The 15,305-nt window shown below is 42.7% G+C and overlaps 1 protein-coding gene across 1 annotated transcript; it reads left to right on the plus strand.

Annotated features, from left to right (window-relative positions):
• Positions 1-343: 343 nt before the first annotated feature.
• On the plus strand, positions 344-14,810 carry TMEM265 (transmembrane protein 265). The gene is made up of 3 exons (XM_030209317.1): positions 344-535; positions 13,433-13,704; positions 13,997-14,810. Exons 2-3 carry the CDS (start codon positions 13,435-13,437, stop codon positions 14,153-14,155), a joined length of 429 nt encoding a protein of 142 aa, XP_030065177.1. The 5' UTR covers positions 344-535; positions 13,433-13,434; the 3' UTR covers positions 14,156-14,810.
• Positions 14,811-15,305: the final 495 nt, after the last annotated feature.

The raw sequence follows: 15,305 nt of genomic DNA on the forward strand, positions 1-15,305 counted from the left end.
GTCTGTACCTTCTTTGCAGGGTTATGAGCCACCTGTGCAAGGTATACCACAAAGATCAACAAATGTGAACTCCTACACATATATCCAGTATTGCCTTATGATATTTGCTTGTTATATTACTATCGTGCTTTATTATTATCATGTTACCCAAGATCCTTTTGCAATACTAAATGTCTATTTTCTCATATATTTCCACTATTCATGATGTAATGTAAGCCACAGTGAGCCTGCAAAGAGGTGGGAAAATGTGGGATACAAATGCAATCAATAAAGAAAGAAAGAAAGCAAGCTGAAATCAGCTTGCCAAGTATTTCGGGAGGAAAGTGAGTTGAGAAGGGAGCGTGCATTCCAGACATTCAGGCAACCTGAGTCAGGCAGTGACATCAACAGCCAGGACAGAGCTGGAACACACCCCGAAAGCTCTACCTAGGCTGAGGTAAGAGAGAGAAACTTCTTCAGAGCCAAAGAAACCTAAGCGTGAGACACGGCGAAACCTTGGGAAGACAGAGCGATTCTACTCCCAGATCCCACTAAGGTAAAAAAAAAAAAACAAAGTGGTTTCAAACTTTGATTCCACGCTGCCTCGGGTTTTGTCGATTGGGGGGGGGGGGGGGGGCATAGCACCCATCCAGCAGATAAAGAAGCTAATTACCAGAATCGGAGGGGTAGGGAGAGTTGGATGGGCAGAGATTGAAAAAAAAAAAAACCGAAACCAAACTCCTCTGCCACTGAGCTGGGCAGTAAGCCACACTGAGCCTGCAAATAGGTGGGAAAATGTGGGATACAAGTGCAATAAATAATAATAAAAGCAACATAGTCTGAGGAAGACACCCGATCCTCATAATCAAGTTGGATGAGGGGATCCAGAAATGTGGGGAAACTCCTTCAGCCCTCTTAAAAACACATGGAAGCGACAAACCGCTCGTCCGTTTGGTTTGATGTTCTTTTATGAGAGAAGGTCAGAAGCAACTGGCGGTGGTTCAGCGGTTTCAGGACCCCAGCTGAGGTGTTCATCCGGATTGACGCTAAAGGAGTGTTCAAAACTGGGGATATGCTTGTTTGTGCGTGAAAGCACCATTTCCTGTTTCATTTTTAATATACAAATGTTTTGTTTCCAAGCTAGGAGCTTGCCACTTCCAAACAAAACAAAACCCAATACCATCTTCCCATTTACAGGGATGATCTGCTTTGGCCCCTGGTCCACTGACATCTATTTCAGAATATGGCCAGCTGACTTCAGGCAGGTGCTATTTTCAATGTTTGATCCTGCTGGGATTTCACACTATGGATGGGGAACAGTGGTCCAGAGGTTGGGAGCAATAGTAAGAGAGGCTGGGAGAGTGTATGTTAGTGTACAGGGTGGGACCTGGAACAAGCTTTTTAAATGTAATTTTTGTTTTACTCTGTTTGATTTGTTCTAAATTCTAAAATAAATGAATTCTAAACAAAACGAAAACCAAAATTACAGTGCACTCCCCTATAAAAAAATATGATAAGTATCACACCATGGTGAGGGCAGCATGGAGAGAAGAGTGATGGTGTTAGTGTCTTTGTTTTCAGTGGGTGGTATGTATATGTGTATTATTCTATATGGGTTTTGGGTTTTTTTTGGATGGTTTTGCTTTTGGTTTTGTCCGGAATGTGTAGGTGAGTGCTTGTAGGGTCAGCCCTCTCACTAGTCAGGCTAGGTGTTCACCCCACTTGGGCCATCGCTGCCCCCCTTCACCTGTCTTGCATTTGCTCCTCCCTCTGTGTCACTCTACCTGCGCCTGTGGTGCTGGGACCCAGGTTATCGTGTTAAGACGATCACCCGGGTCCCAATGCACAGGAGCAGGAGAGAGACAGACCGTAGGAGCAGAACGTTCTGCTGCCTCTGGAAGTCTTGGCGACACCTGTGCCTCCTAGGAGGCCGGGCCCGGGGAATCCTGAGCCCCCCCCCCCGACTCCCCTTTCAGTGGCCCTGTCACGCCAGCCATACATCTACTCAAATGCCTTCAATCTGTCCAGAATGCCTCTGTCAGGACTCTCACATGTGCCCGCCATTATGACAATGTTGCTCCTCTCCTGCTTTGCCACCACTGGTTCCCGCCTTCCCGGTCTTTTACAGGGTCCAGCACAAGGTTGTATTAACATATAAGGCCCGTCATACAGCAACCACCGCATTCATCTGGTCACTTCTTAACTCCTGTTTCGCCTCTTTGTTCTTCTCTTGAGCATCGTCTCTCTCGTACCTTCTGTTTTCCCACTCATATCTGGCATCATAGTAGATGACGGCAGAAAAAGACCTGCACTGGTCCATCAGTCTGCCCACAAGATAACTCATATTTGCTACTTTTTGTGTATACCCTACTTTGATTATACCTGTGCTCTTCAGGGTCATAGACCGTAAAGTCTGCCCAGCACTATACCCCGCCTCCTAACCACCAGCCCCCGCCTCCCAACCACCGGCTCGGGCACCAGACCGTATAAGTCTGCCCAGCACTATCCTCGCCTCCCTAACCACCATAGCCCCGCCTCCCGATCTTGACTAGCTTCTGAGGATCCATTCCTTCGGCACAGGATTCCTTTATTGCTTATCCCATGCTGGTTTGAATTCCGTTACCGTTTCATTTTCCACTACCTCCCCGCTGGAGGGTCATTCCAAGCATCCACTACTCTCTCCGTTGAAAAAATACTTCCTGACATTTTTCTTGAGTCTGCCCCCCTTCAATCTCATTTCATGTCCTCTTGTTCTACCATCTGCCCATCTCCGGAAAAGGTTCGTTTGCGGATTAATACCTTTCAAATATTTGAACGTCTGTATCATATTACCCCTGTTTCTCCTTTCCTCCAGAGTATACATGTTTAGTTCAGCAAGTCTCTCCTCATACGTCTTGTAACGCAAATCCCATACCATTCTCGTAGCTTTTCTTTGCACCGCTTCAATTCTTTTTACATCCTTAACAAGATACGGCCTCCAAAACTGAACACAATACTCCAGGTGGGGCCTCACCAACGACTTATACAGGGGCATCAACACCCCCTTTCTTCTGCTGGTCACACCTCTCTTTATACAGCCTAACAATCTTCTAGCTACTGCCACCACCTTGTCACACTGTTTTGTCGCCTTCAAATCCTCAGATACTATCACCCCAAGATCCCTCTCTCTGCCGGTACCTATCAGACTCTCCCCGCCTAACACATACGTATCAACGAGGTGAAGTGCCTTTTGCTTTCTTGTGCTATCACTTTGGAACTCCCTGCTATCCTCCCTCTGCCCTGGACCTCCTACCTCATGCTTGGGCCTCAGGACCTTTCTTTTTTCCCCAGGCTTTTTCCAGTTCAGGTGGCTGATGTACATGCTTCTCCAGCAATCATCTCCTTTCTTCCTTCTCTTTCCTGTTGAATTTGGTAGTTCCTTTCCCTCTCTGCTGATTTTGATTGTTGTAAATTGCTTTGCTTTCATCTCAGAAAAGCAGTATATCAAATGCTAATAACATAAATGGTGCAGATTATAGAATACTACAATTTATGTGTGTACTTGAAAATGCCTGTATCAGTATTTGTCACCAGCCATGGGGTGGTATAAATGTTTGCACCTGCCACTTACATTAGTATCAAATAAAGACAAGTAGGTGCCCCCTTATAAAATCATCCTCCATATGGTGGAGATGTAGCTCCTGTTGTTTTGCTTAGACAAAATGAGAATGACATCACGTACGCAGTAAAAATAAAACCAGGCCTGACTCAGGGGCTGATGCACTGTGTGTTAGAGCTGAGCACATGATTTCTATCACGAACATAACAAGGAAACTTTGCCTGCTGATGCAGTAAGCTAATCATATGGAAACTTGAAGTATGCAGAACGTGTGCTAATCAGGGCAAGACTACCAGACACGTGAGCACAAGGTACTGCGCTGAGGGCAGCTAGTACTGTGCGCATATGCGAGCAAAACAAGTGTCAGCACTTATCTGCGCATGTGCTGGAATGTCAGTATGTAGATAAATATCAACTTCACAAATTTGTTCATGTAAAATTGTTGTGATGTTGATAAACAATGTGCAGAAAAACATGGATATAATTTGTTTCCTGCACCGAACTGTCACCTCTCTCTCTCTAAAGGTTTGTGGGTTCTGTTGTGCTCACAATAAAAGAATAAACTGGCATTAAATCCCTAAAACTGGCATTAATTCCTCCTAACCAACCCTTCTATGCCTCCTCAGACCTGGTATTCAAGTTCTAGCATTGTGCTCAACTTAAAGTCTTTGTACTCAGGTGTAGTTTGCCTGCTTTGTTTGGGGAAGGCAAAGGATAGAGAGCTCAGATTAATCAAGGAGAGGGACTTTCTCCCCTCCCCTCTGCTCAAATGGTACATTGATTAGATTTTTCTCCCCTCTCCCCCCAATGGGCATTCTCTTATCCACACATACCTGTACTCTTATCATCCTCTGTCTCCTCGCCCTCCTTCCAGGCCTGCCCTCAACCTTCACACCAGTTCAGTTGTAGGTGCAGAGAGTGACACAGCAAAATATTTTCACACCTTTGCATGTTTCTTTTTTTTTTTATTCAGATTTTTTAAATTTCTTAAGCCTTTCCTTATTAATTCATTTTCCTTGTTTCCTTTCCCCTCTGATTTCTTTTTCTCTATAGATTTTTTCATCCTATTGTCATCTTTCTTTTGCTTATGTTTATTTATTTTTAAAATTTATAATCCAAACCACCTACCATTCTGGGCGGCTTAGAATTCCTTGTTTATCTTTATGCCACCTATAATCTTTCATTCTCCTTTCACTCCCATGCCTTGCTCCTCACCTCATCTCCCTCTCATCTGTCTTCCTCATCCATCTCTTAGTTCTTCTTCTTCTCCTCTCATCTTGCTCCTTCCCCCTCCCTTTCCTTTTTTTTCAAGATGTAACTCAAGGCAAGGTACTATACATTCAGATACAGTAGATATTTTTCTGTCTCCAGAGGGCTTACAATCTAAACCTCCCCCCCTCTCCTTGTACAAAGGTGTGCTAGCGGCTGCCATGCAGCGATGCCGACACATCCCATTCAATGTGAATGGGCTGTGTTGGCATTACTGCACTGACAGCCACTAATGCAGCTTTGTAAAAGGGAGCCTAAGTTTGTACCAGAACAAATGGACGGTTAAGTAACTTGGCCAAGGAGCTGCAGTGGGATTTGAACCCTGGCTTTCCTGGTTCTAAGCCCATTACTCTAAACATTGGGCTATTCCACCACTCCTCTTCCTTGTTCCAATCTCTCTTCCCTCTTAGATAGTGAGCCCACTAGGACAGAGAAAGTACCTGCATATAAAATAAATGTAAACCACTTTGGTTATACCACAGAAAAATCCATTACCCTTTACCCTTCCACCTTCTCTCCTTACTTTAACTCCCCCTTCCTATATCTTTCCTTTCTCCTCCTCACACCCTTCCCTCATATCTCTTTCCCAACTCTCATCTTCTCCAGCACACATACTCTCTCTCTCTCCTTTCCTCCTCCTTGCAAAGTATCTCCTTCTGTCTTTCCCAGCGCTCACTCACTCTCACCTTCTAACCCCTCTTTCCACACCCTCCCTCCTCAAGGCATTCTCTCCCTCTCTCTTTTCCTTCTCACTCTCTTTCTGCCCCCCACCCCCACCCCACCAATGTGATATAATCTGCCTTCACTGCTAGGCACTCTGTGAAGTTAGACAAAACCCTGCAAATGAATACTTAGAAGCTTACCCATACCATACCAGCACCAAGCCCAAGAACCCAAACCACACCAAACTTACCTATTAAAAGTCAGAACACCAGTACACCTTCAGAGATTCCTATATAGAACTATGTGTTAAAAGAATCCCTCACCTCAGTTACATGCAGAAAACACAAATTGTCATCTAGTAAAGAATAAAATCTTGCAGATTAGAAACAAATATACAAAGAAAATATGAAATGAAATCCCTGGACTCTGTGAGCAGTTAGAAGGAATGGATCAAAAGAAGTTTAGCAGAAATTATAAAGCAACACAAGTAATTGGGACGCAAAGCTAGTACTGGGCAAACTTTTATGGTCTGTGTTCTTATCATGGCTGCACAGATTCTGCTTCAGAAGTTAGAGAACAAGGACAGTGCTGGGCAGACTTCTATTATCTTGCAGGGCAGACTGGGTGAACTGTACAGGTCTTTCTGTGCCGTCATCTACTATGTAAAGAAATGAAAATAATTCCTCCTGTACAGAACAAAATTCAAAACAATGCACTTTTTCAAAGCTGACATACTTCATTTTCTAAAATCTAATGTATTTTGTATTTTTTGCCTAATTATTTTTCCTGTTGGGTTTATCCTAGTCTCTCTGTACCACTTCATCTTCTTGGCTTTCTCCTAAGTCCTTTTTCAGGATCTCATTTCCATTTTCTGTTTCTTGATTCCGCCTGCTTTCTTCATTTCCATTGGGAGAAACAGCAGCTGTGGCGGTAAGAAAAATCAATTACATCTCAGTGGGAGACTTTCCTGCTTTGGCGGGGGGGGGGGGGGGGGTAGGAGATGGCCCACCAAAGCAGGAGTCTCACACTGAATGCGGGAGACTTGGCAGGTCTGTCATAGTTTGTGAGTGAGCATGGGAACTATGCAAGCATATACTTTGAATGGAGAGGCTTAATGGTTGGTGCTGAAGAGCTGCTAGGTTGCCTGGCTCCAGAAGGGAAGTTCTGAGCCAGTCCTGGATTTCTCCAACCCTGTCCTGGTATATTATGGGACCTGAAGTGCTGATTTCAGTTGGTGGTATCTGAGACTACAAATAGAACTCTGAACTGGGATATAAGTTCAAAAACAGGACTGGCCACAAAGTCTCCCTCCTGGAGTTGGGTAATGTAGCAGCTCTGCAGCAGTGGACTGAGAACCAGGGAAGCTGAGCAAGTCATTTTCAGAGATTCCAAGGATGAACTGCCTGAAAAAATTAGATTTACGGACCGTGTTTCCAAGCTATAAATTAACAAATTTCATTTGTGAATAAAGGTTCACAAATGGAAAAAGCAAAATAAAATATTTAGCTTTTTTAATGCTTCTGAAAGTATTAGGGCAGTGCTCCAAGGAATTCCAAGGAGTGGAGGAGTGGCCTAGTGGTTAGATCTGACATCCAGAGTGTCCACGTTCATCCCACTGCTGCTCCTTGGGAACTTAATTAACTTTATATGAACTTGGTGTCTAGCACACGAACAGGACAATGTTGAAACATTTACACTGACTCTGGACAGACCTTCTGTATGAAAGAAGATCTTCTTTCATTATTCAATACCTCTCTGTGAAATAGTAGTAATAACAAATAGCAAGTGCATTTTTATAATATACCACTGCATTCCACAAAACAAAAGGAGCAAGTTCCCACACACCATCTTTTTGTTTTGATGTATGCACAGGAAAAAAAAAGATGGTAAATGCTCCCAGGTTTCAACCTAATTTAATTTTAAAAAAACACCTTTGTACTTGTAAATAGCAACTCTGATTGCTGAGCACCTGATTCTCATAGCATAGCTGATTTGGTGGCCCTTTACTAGGTGAAAATATCTCTGCTCAAATACAGGGAGTCCCTGCAACCAACCCCTCCAAATAACACAATGATTACTATTTAGAACTAATTATTGCTCTAACCGATGAAACTGATACAGCCGTATAAGTGAGATGAAATAAAAATGCTACCCACAATAAAGAATGACAATATGGATGCAGGAGTGCTTTGTTTTGGATGTACAGGGATGACAGCTATGCAGGGGAGAGGGAAAGAGAGATTAACATAAGAACATAAGAATACCCATAGTGGGTCAGACCAATGGTCCATCTTGCTCAGTATCCTGCTTCCAACAGTGGCCAATCCAGGTCACAAGTACCTGGCAGAAACCCAATTAATAGCAACATTCCATGCTACCAATCTTGGGGCAAGCAGTGGTTTCTCCCATGTCCCTCTCAATAACAGGCTATTGACCTTTCCTTCAGGAACTTGTCCAGACCTATTTTTAAACCCAGATACACTAACCATTGTTACCACATCCTCCAGCAGCTAGTTCCACAGCTTAACTATTCTTTGAGTGAAAAAATATTTCTTCCTATTAGTTTTACAAGTATTTCATTGAGTGTCTCCTGAATCTTTGTACTTTTTGAAGAGGTGAAATAACTTCTACACCACTCAGGGACTTTATAAACCTTCAATCATATTCCCCCTCAGCCATCTCTTTTCCAAGCTGGAAAAGCCCTAAGCCCTTTAGCCTTTCCTATACGGGAGGAGTTCCATCCCCTTCATCATTTTGGTCACTCTTCTTTGAATCTTTTCTAATTCCGCTATATCTTTTTAAGATGTGGTGACCAGAATTGAACGCAATACTCAAGGTGAGTTCGTACCATAGAGCGGTACAGAGGCATTATAATATTCTTGGTCTTATTTTGCATCCCTTTCCTAATAATTCCTAGCATCCTGTTTGCTTTTTTGGCTGCTGCCACCACATACTGAGCAGATGAACATTATTGCTTACAATGACACCTAGATCTATTTCTTGAGTGCTGACTTCTAAGGATGACCCTAGCATCTTTGGCTTCAGCTTTTTGATGTCATGCTAAAGGAGTGTCTTTGTCAGTACAATCTTGGGTGCAAACGTCCAATTATGGGAATTGCCTTACGTTTGTTTGTGGTGCCAGCTCAAGCCTATAAAGCAGCATTTTGTGCTCTGTGCCAAATGTCACACAGCCTGTGCTATATTGAGTCATATGTTCTGGCATTGCCCAAAGGTCACTATCTTCTGATCCCATGTGTTTTAACACATTTCCAACCAGTGGTCTTGTCATATACCTATCTCACTGACCCTGATTTTTCATAGATTCCAACTGGCAACGCTGAGGGCTCCAAGTCTAGCCAGCTTTTTGAAGTGCACAGTACTAATGGGGGGAAAAAAGCTAATCTTCTTTGTTGGCTGGATTCTTCAGAATTATCTCTGGCACTTTGGCATAAACAGATGATTTCCTTACTGACAATGGACAGATTTACCATCTCGGATATCACCTCCCCTCAAGGAATACGCTTTCAGCGGACTTGTGAATGATTCTGGGCAACCTTACAACCTACGGCACATAGCTGCATTCTTAATCAATGAGCCTGGGCCTCTTCTGCGCCTCTGTTACTGTTATTGATTGTTTGGATGGGGGAAGGAAGTGTCGGGAGGGCGGGGGGAAGGGATGATGGAGAGAGCAAATAGAAGGGAGGCCAAGCTTGATGAGTAGTGTACATAGCGGTTATGTGTTGGTCTACTGGGCTCCTTCTCCACCTATATAATACAAAGGATTAACCAATATAGAGGGAGTGGTAGGGGCGGGTTAGGAGGAGAGGGGGGTTCTCTTTATGACAATTCTTTGATGTTTCTTACAATTGTTTTCTGCTAGTAGTCATCAATAAAAATGATTTAAACATATATCGCGCTGAGATTTCTGCACAGAAATCAAAGCGTATTCCATAACAATGCACATAACTTAATTAGTTAACAAGCTAATCAGCACTGATAATTGAATGTTAACAAGCAATTATCTGCACCAATTTGCATTAAGTAGAATTTACACACACTACACGCTAAGAGTATTCTGCAAAGCGGTGCACGTAAATTCTAATGCATTTTGCTGAAAAGGGGGCATGGCTATGAATGTGGAATGTGCAGGTCGTGGGCGTTCTGGAAAACTACACGCAGGGTTATAGAACACACCTCTGTGCTTAACTTAGGCATCGGTGTTTACACCAAGTTTTACATGGTATAAATGGCCATGCCTAGAGTTAGGCATTATCATGGCCACGTCGTATTCTATATACTGCATGGAAATTTAGGCTTATTCTATAAAGTATGCCTAAATTAAGGCGTACTTTATAGAATGTGCTTAGGCGAATTTCATTTTTGCGTCAAATTTTTAGGCATGATATATAGAATCTAAACCTTTGCCCCTAGTATTTTAGGAGAACCTTTATTATATAGGTTTGAAATATTACCTTCCACAAATATATGTCTGCCAGCCATGTATTTTCAATGGCACCATCTGAATAGTGATGCCAAAAATCTCTCCAGCCACTTTGTCAATATCCTGATAAAGGGCAATTCTATAACTAGGCACCCTGTGCACATATATATGCACCAAAAAGTAGCACACATTTAAGCACCCTAAGTGCTACAGTGCATAAATGTGAGGAAAGTGTACACGTGGTCAGAACATGGGTGAGACATTGGCGTGTCTCCCAGTTACATGTGCATCTTATAAAATACTATAAATTACACACTTCCTTGCCACATTTAGGTGGATGATACCAAAATCTGCAATAGGGTAGACATCCTCTGATGGTGTAGATAACAAGAGGAAGGATTTAGCAAAGCTAGAGGAATGGTCTGGAATTTGGCAGCTAAGATTTAATGCTAAAAAATGTAGGGTCATCCATTTGGGTTGCAGAAAACCAAGGTAACAGTACAGTTTAGGGGCTGAAGAATTTTTGTGCACAAAAAAGGAGTGGGACTTGGGTGTGATCATATGTGATGATCTTAAGGTGGCCAAACAGGTAGAAAAGGTGATGGCAAAAGATAGAAGGATGCTTGAGTGCATAGGGCGAGGAATAACCAATAGGAAAAGGAGGTGATGAAGCTCTAGTGAGACCTTATTTAGAATATTGTGTACAATTCTGGAGACCGCACCTTCAAAAAGATATAAACAGGATGGAGTTGGTCCAGAGGGTGGCAACTAAAATGGTCAGTGGTCTTTGTCATAAAGTGTATGGGGACAGACTTAAAGATCTCAATATGTATTTTGGAACAAAGGCGGAAGAAGGGAGACATTTAAATACTTATACAGTATAAATGCATAGGAGGCGAGTATCTTTCAATTGAAAGGAAGCTCTGGAACGAGGGGGCATTGGATGAAGGTGAAAGGGTATAGACTCAGAAGTAACCTGAAAAAATACTTCTTCACAGAAGGGGTGGTCAATCTGTGGAATGGCCTTCCAGTGGAAGAAAACAGTATCTGAATTCAAGAGAGCTTGGGACAAGTACATAGGATTTTAAGGGAGTGATAGGGAGAGTAGATGGCATGGATGGGCAAACAGGATAGGCCATATGGTCTTTATTTGCCAATATTTTTCTATGTTTCTATGCTCAGTTACACCAGCTGTAAGGATGGTGTAACTGCAGGCACCTAAATATAAGGTGTGCAAATGCTGGATTATAGAATTGCCACCATAGTGGTGGGACAGAGTTACAGTAGAGCGAGGGTGGAAACTCTAGCTATATGTATAGCAGCAATACTTGTCTGCTCTCAGTATAGCTAAGAGGGTTACTTAGGCCTGCTAGAAGCAATCCTAAAATAAACTGTTTAGCAGTCTTGGAGCGGTTGAATAGTGCTGCTATATACAAAACACAGTCACCGCTGGTGGCTCTATATGAATAATGAGCGCTGTATAAGAAGAATGTCCTTACGCTGGAGATGTCCATTCTGAACAACCATTTTACAAACTGAAATGTTTAAATTATAAATGGTAAAAAAAGGCATAAATACATCTGTCTGGCAGCATTCTTATTAAAATGGACACACAGGCATCCTTGCAGAACAAAGGACTAGCCTAGTGGTAAGTGCAATGCACTATAACCCAAGGGACACAGGTTCAAATCCTAGTATAACTCTCTTTTTTTTTAAATCTAAATGTGATCACTCCAGGAACAGAAAAATGTCTGCTGGGTACCTGGATGTACAATACTTCAATAGCTTGCAGGTGTCTTATATTTTTAGGTACAGTAAGTATTTTTCTGTTCCTGAAGGGAGCCCCAGGAAACAAAATTAATGAAGTTACACTAAGCTACTCTACTGACCTGCTTGCTGCACTGTTCAGAATGGCCATAATACCTGAAGCTGACATAAGAAAACCAGGCTCTTTCCTGTTTCACTTTCAGGGGAGGGGGGGGGGGGGGGGGGACGACGACGACGACAGCAACTACTGAGGGATTAAGAAGAGGTCATGTCTTAATCCCTCCAGTGGGCAGCTGTTCAATCAGAACACCTGCTAGAAACTTAGATGTGATTGAAACAGGTCTAGATAAAAACACCCTTTTTTTTTAGACATGGATGTTTCTTCCTGTTCTAAAATCGCTGTTGGATGTCCTACTTTTGGGCCTTCTCTAGTCCTGCCCACAACATGCCCCCTTGTTATTTGGATGAACTACAGTGTAAAACATCCAGACTCTGACTTTCCAAAATCAGTATTTGGATGTTTTTAGCAGATGGATGTTTTTTAGGTATTTTGAGGAGTCCAACTGCTTTGAAAATGACCACCATAGCGTAGATATATATGAAAACATAAAAGTGCACATAGTAACATAGTAGATGACGGCAGAAAAAGGTCCATCCAGTCTGCCCAACAAGATAAACTCATATGTGTATACCTTACCTTGATTTGTACCTGCCTTTTTCAAGGCACAGACCGTACAAGTCTGCCCAGCAGTATTTCCCGCCTCCCAACCACCAGTCCCGCCTCCCATCACCGGCTCTGGCACAGACCGTATAAGTCTGCCCTCCACTATCCTCGCCTCCCAACCACCAACCCCTCTTCCCCCACCTGCTCCGCCACCCAATTTCGGCTAACTTCTGAGGATCCATTCCTTCTGCACAGGATTCCTTTATGCATATCCCACGCATGTTTGAATTCCGTTACCGTTTTCATCTCCACCACCTCCCGCGGGAGGGCATTCCAAGCATCCACCACCCTCTCTGTGAAAAAATACTTCCTGACATCTTTCCTGAGGCTGCCTCCCTTCAACCCCATCATCCAACTACCACAGAATCAAACACATTTTAGTTAAAATCCTGTCTTAAGGTTAAGGAAACCGAGGTGGATGCCAGTACGTTTGTTCCCATGTTGAGATTGCCTTCACCTGCTTTTTTTTTTTTTTGCCCCTTTGTAGGATTTTCTTGATGGTCTTTTTGTTTTGTGATACTTGCTTTTCATCCAGATTACCATGAATAAATTGAAGTAATGCTGGTATTGCATTCAGAGTTGTAGTTCCAAGGCTGCTAACAAAAGGAGGAATTATAGTAGGGGAAAACCAAAATTGGCTTGGTCTGTCCCTGATGTCCTGACCCTGTTCAGAGACTATCTTGTTCAGGATGGTGACAGAACTTTGCTCTGTACCTGTTTGATCTAGACTGTTAACCTGATAGTGGTTAGAGCAGGGAAATCAGGGTTCAAATCCCACTTCTCTCACAGGTACTCCTTGTACCCTGAGCAAGTAATTTCTTTTGCCTTTGGTACCCACTTAGATTATAAATTGTTTAGGGGTAAGGACTTATCATTCCTTAATACATGTCATCATTGTACAGTGCTGCACAGCTCTAGTAGTGCTATAAAAATAAGTATTAATAGTGTTTTATTCCTTTACTAATGACAAGCACTCCCACTTTCCCCCTAGTAATGATGGCTGAGATTGGCAATGGACATTTGAAGGCACATTTGGAAGACAGACTGCTCCCAGAGACACCCATCTCTCACGAGACCATCACTGTAGAGAGAACCACACAAGATCACTTAACACAGGTGGTGACCATGGACAATAAATTGCATGAGATCCCAGAGTGTGCCGTCACTGAGAAAAAGCCACATAAGTTGCGCCATCTTGCCATTGCCAGCATCATCTGTGGCTACTCGTGCATTGGAATCGCTGCACTCTTCTATGCTATGAAGGTAATACTTTTGCTTCCTGGAAGACAAAATATCAATGTCATACAGTACAAATGCAGGTGTTTTTCAGGATTGTTATTCAGCAAAGATAATTGAGAACTATCTTGGAGATGTGATACAGTATAGATGTGCTTGAGGGCATGATACAGCACAAATAATGCAGACCCATCTCCGGGATTTCATACAGTGTAGATAATATGGGCATGTCTCAGGCTGTACTATAGCACAGGTGGTGTAGGTGTGTCTCAGAGCTATTATGCAGGAATGTCCTACTCCTTTTTGTTCTCTCTTTCAGGCTATTGAAAAGGAGAAAGTGAACAGAGGAGGCGCAGGACCATTCAGACGAAAGTCAATTAAACTCTCCATCATCAGCATCCTCCTCTGGATCACCACACTTATCCTTGTACCCCTTTTTCTTTACTTCCTGTCTTATATCCTGGCTGTGGCAGTGTGATCCCAGAAAAGCTGGAGACTTTTCATATTTCTTACATAATGACCCTTGCAAGAGCCTTCTGGTATGGAGCTCAACCTGGTGCTGTAGGCTACTCTCTGGGAACAATACCCAGACAGATCTTTTAAATTTTGGCTTCACAATTTTTATGTGGTGTCTCTCGAGCCTGCCCAAAATACACCCCTGGGTACATCACCTCTTAATATAACGAAGCACATGTGTTGTGGAACCACATGTATATTTGTAGCCATATTGAGGGAGCAATTTTCAGTTTACCCAAGTAAATGGCATATGAAAGTTGTCCTCCAAATGAGAGAAAAAAAAACCTACATAATGTTTGCCATACCAGTTCCAGTGTTTGTTTGATCCAGAAAAGTGCCTAGCCTGGAGAAAAATCCATAGAGAGGCCAGTTCTCTAGACCATTAGGCAAGTGGAAGGAATCTGGATCTGAGGGAAGGTGTGAGAAAATTGGAGTCTAGAGTGAGATTTAGTACTGAGGCTTCATGCCTTAAGAACAGCTTTTGGTTCTGTTTACATTTCTAAACATACTTTGAGTATGCATATTTATTCCTCAACATCATGTTGTTATGATTAATGTGATTTTTAATACTTCCATTGAGGCTAGTAAAGCCTTAAATGGGATGTGGAGGTAGCCCATAGAACTATGCCCGTTATTCAGTGATCACCATGGTAATGCTTATCCCTTTCTGTGTCCTAGCAAGAGGGGCTTTTTGTACCCTGTGCTCTCCATTTTACTTGAACCACTTCTGACATTTTCAGCCTCCACGTTCTGCATTTTTTTGGGAATGAGCACCATATACTGTGATTACTATCAAATTCAGTTAGTTTATAATTTGAGGATTTAGTGAAAGGTTCCTCTTTCTTTTGAGGATCAAAATGGACATCTAGGAGCAGGGATGTGGATTCTTTTTGCTGTGTTTTGAAGATGGGTTAGAAGTATCTGCTAGTGTTGTTCCCTGGGCCTGACAAGCCCAGTCTCCTGCAAACTCTGCAAATAATTGTAGCCAGATCCAAATAGCAAAGGAAAAGCTGAGTTGATCCCATGTTAGTGTAGTCTGGGATTTATTTGTTGTCCTAACTGGCCTTTGAGAAGCAGAACGAGTAGTCCCTGCATGCAGTAGGAAAGAACAT

Source organism: Microcaecilia unicolor, chromosome 7, assembly GCF_901765095.1.
Source record: "Microcaecilia unicolor chromosome 7, aMicUni1.1, whole genome shotgun sequence".
Classification (NCBI taxonomy): Eukaryota; Metazoa; Chordata; class Amphibia; order Gymnophiona; family Siphonopidae; genus Microcaecilia; species Microcaecilia unicolor.